This window comes from Lycorma delicatula, chromosome 7 (genome assembly GCF_047948215.1).
Source record: "Lycorma delicatula isolate Av1 chromosome 7, ASM4794821v1, whole genome shotgun sequence".
Lineage (NCBI taxonomy): Eukaryota > Metazoa > Arthropoda > Insecta > Hemiptera > Fulgoridae > Lycorma > Lycorma delicatula.
The window spans coordinates 119,448,031-119,454,411 of record NC_134461.1 but is presented as its reverse complement, the minus strand read 5'-3'; the positions used below and the strand labels follow the sequence as shown (position 1 = coordinate 119,454,411).

Here is a 6,381-nt window from a genome sequence, read left to right as displayed (position 1 = left end):
CTTTTTATCCTTGATCCTTCTTTTTTGAAAACACGCTGGCTTTAGTTAATCTTGCAGTATCCTTTTTAATTTTTTCTAGCCTTATCAATAACATAAGTAACTGTCCTTTAGTCATTATGTATAAATTTGTTAAAAACATTTTTTATCTATTATCATTTTCTGATAATGACAGAATATATTGTAAAATATTACTACAAAAATCCTTTCCATTGGTTTCATGATATTCAAGATGAAAAATATGTAAAAATCAGTAAGAATTTGGTAAAAATGCTATCAGTTTAAAAAAACTGCTATTTTGTTTGTGAAAACAAACTGCTGTGCAAAGAAAAGAGTGCTTTTTAAAGTTATCAGCAACAGAAATAATCATCACAAATACTCTTCAGAAAATCAGACAGTCAATACATATTACTATCTAGCACTTGTCCATCATCTTCACAATACAGTTCACCTGTAGAAGCCAGGCCTATGTAAATAATGCAACCAGAAACTCAATCAGGGTATTACTACCTTTTTTATAGGTAGATTAGCTCTTTTCAATTAGACGTGCGACTATCCAGGTTTTCCTTGTATTTTAATAACTGTGTATTCTCCCAATAATGTCTGGTTATTATTTAAACTGAAAAACTGCTGTTTAAACGGTAGCATTTAAATTGTTAAAAAAAGTGTTTTAATAGCTGGGAGAACAATAAAAAGAATATGAAATTACAGCATGGTAGGTGCGCCTATTTCCTGTATAAATGGAGTTAAACACCGACACCCCTTTGTGAGTGTGGTGAAAATCAAACTATCAGACACATTACAGAAGTTTGCCCTAGGATTGCTTATGAAGGGAATCCTGAAGATTTCCTGATGGCGACTCCAGAATCGATAGCATATAAATCTTTGTTTATAATTTTGACTGTAATTAGTGTTATGTTTTAGTGCCATACGCTAAACAAATAAATACAGCTGAAAGCCATTCAAAACAAGACTATCAAAAATGTTTTGGGACAACAAAAAAAGCACTGAACTAAGTTAAAATATTAATCACAATGATCATACTTAAAGGAAATAAAAGCTCTAAGGTTTGATTTTTTTTTACACAGAAATGATATTGTTTTATTTTAAACATATTTTATGTACTGCAAAATTATTCATGGTATTGTATATATTATTCATTAAGTAACATTAATAAAAACACATTCATAAAGTTTATTTATGGTTCAGTAATTTTCTACCTGCCCCCCAAAATGCTTTTCAATATTATTTTAATTTTATTAATTTGAATTTTTTTAAGATGTTATAGACTCAATTATTTTTATTTTTAGTTACTAGATGATGAAATACGAATAATGGTACGAGAGAAGGATAAAACTATAATAGATGATTGTATTAAAACAGCAGAAGATGCTTACAAAGAAGTAACAAAAAAAAAAGTTAAATCAACTGTTGAGTCAACATATTTACCTCCAGATTGCTTCGGTGGAGTTGTGCTTTCTTCAAGAAAAGGAACCGTATCGGTGGACAATACTCTTGAATATAGATTACAAATTATAGCTGATTCACCACACAGTCCTTTATTACCCGTGTATAGATTAATGTTATTTGGAATAAATCCTTCAAGAAAACACTTTGACTGACATAAATGCTAATTGATAAACTTTATAATATTAATATATTAAAAATAATAATTATAAACTAATTATGTTTTATAAATATGTTTTAACACAATTCATATATTTATTTTATCTTTTTTATTTTTGAAAAGGAACAAAAACAATTAAACTATGTACATTAGTCATCATTTATATAAAGGTATAATTTATTTATATTAAGGAAAAAACTTTTTGTCAATTTTTTCTTTTATACCATATACGATTAAAAAAAGAAATATAATTAATATAAAATTTTGACTATATTAAAAAAAACTTCCAGCAAATGTAAAACTAGTGCTGAAATTTGAAATTAATTTACCAAACAATTATATGTACCTAAAGGGAGATTCTTTTAAATAACAATTAATTTAATATACATAAGCAATCTATAGTTTTATTTCTTGACTTTATCTTTAATTAAAAATTTATGTATTTGTGCATAATGATGAAGCAGAGACCTCTGAGAAAGGAGAGAAAAATATTATGTGAGTGAGACTTTATTTATATAAATAAATAAATATTTTAATTTAGTCAACCTAAGTGCAGAATTAATAAATAAAATAAAATAGGATGACACCTACCTTAGTCCATAATTCATGCAAGTTACTTACATCATCAGTTGCATCAAATTACATATTAAAATTGCAATTAAAAATCATTTTATACTATGCTTCAAATTAAAATCAAAACAGAAATAAAACTAAAATTTTTTTAGTAAAAAAAATTTTTGAATTAAAAATTTTTAGTTTTATCTCTATTTTGATTTTAATTTGGAAAAGGATCTTTTAACTATTTGAAATTTGAAATCTTAAACATAGTATAAAATTATTTTTAATTTCAATTTTAATATATAATTTGACACAACTGATGATGTGAGTAACTTGGATTAGCACTCTTGCATGAATTATGATATAAGGTAGGTGTCATCCTATTTTATTTTATTTATTAATTCTGTACTTACATTGGTCAGATTAATATAATTTGTATAGTGCAGAAGAATATGATTCTTAAAAGGATCGACTTTACAAAAATAAATAAATATATATATACACTTTTCAAGTAAAAGCAAAACCTCTTGTAGGTTGACCAGTATGTTGTAAACTTTTAACACTTAAAACTTTTAAATAAAATAACCTGTAAAAATTATCATTTGTTAATAAAGCTATAATGGAAAACTACATTCCAACAACTGATGTTTCTGCAATATCTTGGAAAGCAATATCTTCAGCATCTTTCAACAGATGGATGTGGAATTGCAAGTGATGGAAGCCACATTTAATAAACTGGTCTGTAGATCATCAAAGAGTCAAACAATACCAGATTCTTTGTTTCTTTGCATACTGTTAATAGTTATTAAGAGGTTAATGACATTAGTAGTCGAGGCCACTTGTTTATAGAAATAATGTTTATAGAAAAAATAAAAATATTTCTATTTAAATATAATCTTTATTATTGTCTATAAACACTCTATTTACAATTTCATTAATACTAAAAATATATATGTTTGATTTTTACCATTAAAAATAATAATGATGAGTTAAGCTAAGATTTACATTGTAAATTTTTTTTAATACCAAACCCTGTACATATTTGTTTTTTGTTTTTAATTATATATTGTTTGTAAATAATTAAATAACTGCAATTATGACAATTTTCTAATAATTAGTATGTATATTATTAGTCTTAAGTGCACTTATGATCAATTAACTGACTGGTTTTTGATCAAGATCTCTAACAAGTGCTTAACATAATATTACTATCACATAAATACCGCCAGCCTCTGCAACAAAATAAACAAATTGTTTTAATTCAATAATATGTGTAAAGTACTAAATTTAAAATTACTTTTTTAAGTTAAGTGTAGTCTCCAGATGAAAATCATAAACAAATTACACCTATAAAACAATACAGTTACTTCAATTTATAGGAAAAATTGGCTGATAATATACCAAATATTCAAAGTTCAATTCCTGGCTTGGGCTTGACATTTTTCATCATTACTTCAGGAAAAGCAAGCTGCTTATGTAGTAATCAGAGAAATTTAATTATATATTGACTCTTACGAATGTTTTTGTCCTTTTTTACCATCATAATAATAATAATTTAAAGCTTCACTTAAATAATATTTTTACTTTTTATCTCTTAAACTTGAGAATGATACATTCTCCTTTATCTCAGTGATAATAATTTGATGATTTTTATTGATTTGATATTCTACCTTCTTAAAGAAATGACCAATCATCTTGAATAGTTAAATCCATAGTGAAACAACTATCACCTTTTTTGTTTATATAACACCCATAATAGGTTAATGCTTGGAAGTATTTTTTTTTTCTCTAAAAACTTTGCAAATCATTTCCATACTGCAATATAATTTACATTACTGTCTAATAGAATAAATAAAATCTTTAATTTAATCACGACATCACACATTTTTATAAATTCTACGATATTAATTGATATTTTGATTTAGTTTTATCTCAAAGTATTCTTGAAAACTTGTCTATTAGATGCCACAATAAAACATTATTGGTAATTATGACATGAAGAAAAGTAATTACCAAAAATTGTAGTGTTTACGCCAGAAAGAAAACTAGTAAATAAGTAGTAAGTAAGTCAGGCTTATTAGAGAAATTGAGAAGTAAAACGGTTTCCCTTTGCTTATCATTGAACCCCACCGGCTTGGTCTAGTGGTGAACGTGTCTTCCCAAATCAGCTGATTTGGAAGTCGAGAGTTCCAGCATTCAAGTGCTAGTAAAATCAGTTATTTTTACATGGATTTGAATATTAGATCATGGATACCGTTGTTCTTTGGTGGTTGGGTTTCAATTAACCACACATCTCAAGAATGGTCGAACTGAGACTGTAAAAGACTACACTTATACATATTTACACTCATAGATATCCTCATTCATCCTCTGAAGTATTATCTGACAGGTAATAACTGGAGGCTAAACAGGAAAAAAAAAGCTTATCATTGAGCTATTAGAGTATTCCATAAAGAAATATACATAATTTTACAAATTCATTTTATTGATCAAAATAAAGAAAAGTTCACATAAATATTGGTCCAAAAACATTTTATTTTATAGTTATGGCAAGCAAAAGATTTTCTCCAAATTTTGACTGTAGTTGTAAATTAATACAAGCTGCATTTCTATGGATTTCTAAGGCAAATTTTCTTATTTTAAGTTAAAGTGACTTCAAAAACTTAAAAATTTTGGTCCTAAAGCTACTTTCCATTAACATTTGTGATTTTTTTGTTTAAAGAGTTACATACACAAGCTCAAAAAATACTTTTTATGTTTGGAGCAAATAAAATTTGTTATATTACCAAAAAATTACAAAAAAAAAACATTTAAAAAATCAATTTGATCAGCAAAAATCTGAAATGCCAACCCAGACAGCAGATAGAACATTTTAAACAAGATCTATGATGCAAGTTGTGTGGTTGACACATTGGTATATCTAAAGGCTACATTCAGTATGATTCCATTGTAACAATAATTTTAAGTTTAGACTTGTTTTAAAATGTGGCATCTAGGCAAAATGTGTAACATATTGGTAAACTACAAATCACTTCATTGGATAATCTTACAAACTAAACAATTCAGAATATTCTAACCTGATGATGATGATGTTAGATCAAATTTAATGATGATGTTAGCAATTAGTATAAATTTGTCATTTTAATTTTTTCAGGTTTTCTTATTTCATACATTATCAAAACTTATATAGTTAATTTGAATCATTTTTGCATTCTTATTTTTAAGGGAATGTAAGTATTTATTTATTTAATACTATAAATTATGATTAAACTCTTCTTCACTAAAGTCCTTTAAAATTATAACGTAAAACAAAAAATTTCTGTCTTAATGAGATAGTTAATTTTTGTAAAAAAATTACTGAACTTGATTTGAGTGCCATTTTCTGCCCTTCCTGGCACTGTCATTCTTAACACATTTTGGAGTACCTCCATTCTCAAAACATTTTTTAGCACATTTAGAGTGCTAAAAGTAAAATATGTCGACTATGAATGTTACAGTGACAATGCTAGGAGGGGTAAAAAGTAACAACCAAATCAATTCTATTAATACTAGTGGAATTAGAATATATTGTGTAAATTTTTATTATTAAACTTATAATAATAGATATTTAATAATATTGCTGAACAGTTGCTTTACATGTTTGAATAAACTATAAGTATTTTTAAATGTAGGCTATAAGAAAAAAGCTACAGAGCAAGAAATAACAATTACCTAAATAATATTAAGTTTTATTATAAAAAAAAACCCCTACGAAAGTAATTTATAGGTTAAAAAACCTGGGAAGCTTTTTCCTATATAGGAAATACAGACCTGACGGTGGTGGGGCTCTGTTGATTCTGTTTGGATTTCTGCTGAAAGTAGCTTAGCTTGGTAAGCTAAACAGATCAAAGGGTGTCTCTTCACTATACTAGCAGCTTCAGGGCAGAATCTATAATCTAAGGTAAGAGTGGTATGTCAGAGGTATCTGATCTATAGACAGAAAGCAACAAAGCACTACTCACAATGTCAAGTTTTAGTTTCTACAAATGTTTGCATCACATCTCAGTGTTCTGTGGTTAAATGTTCTGAACAAAACCACTTGGATCTCCAGGGGAAGCAATATGAGAAGTTGTGGCAATCTACTGCTACAAAGACATCAGAAAGAAGTTCACAAAAGGTAACAATATATCTTCCGCATATGGATGTAAGGGTATTTCTGG

At 26.9% G+C, this 6,381-nt stretch overlaps 2 protein-coding genes across 3 annotated transcripts in view; one reads left to right on the top strand and one right to left on the bottom strand.

The window, feature by feature from the left end:
- Positions 1 to 3,024, top strand: part of LOC142327884 (V-type proton ATPase subunit E-like) — an 18,692-nt gene extending 15,668 nt beyond the window's left edge. The window contains exon 4 of the mRNA XM_075371242.1: positions 1,308 to 3,024. Coding sequence (XP_075227357.1) covers positions 1,308 to 1,619 — 312 coding nt within the window. The 3' untranslated portion in view covers positions 1,620 to 3,024. The remainder of the gene's footprint in view (positions 1 to 1,307) is intronic.
- Positions 3,025 to 3,077: 53 nt separating this feature from the next.
- Positions 3,078 to 6,381, bottom strand: part of LOC142327885 (uncharacterized) — a 128,234-nt gene continuing 124,930 nt past the window's right edge. For both annotated transcript variants that reach the window (XM_075371243.1, XM_075371244.1), the window contains one exon: positions 3,078 to 3,414. The gene's annotated coding sequence lies outside the window, so the exon portion shown is untranslated. The remainder of the gene's footprint in view (positions 3,415 to 6,381) is intronic.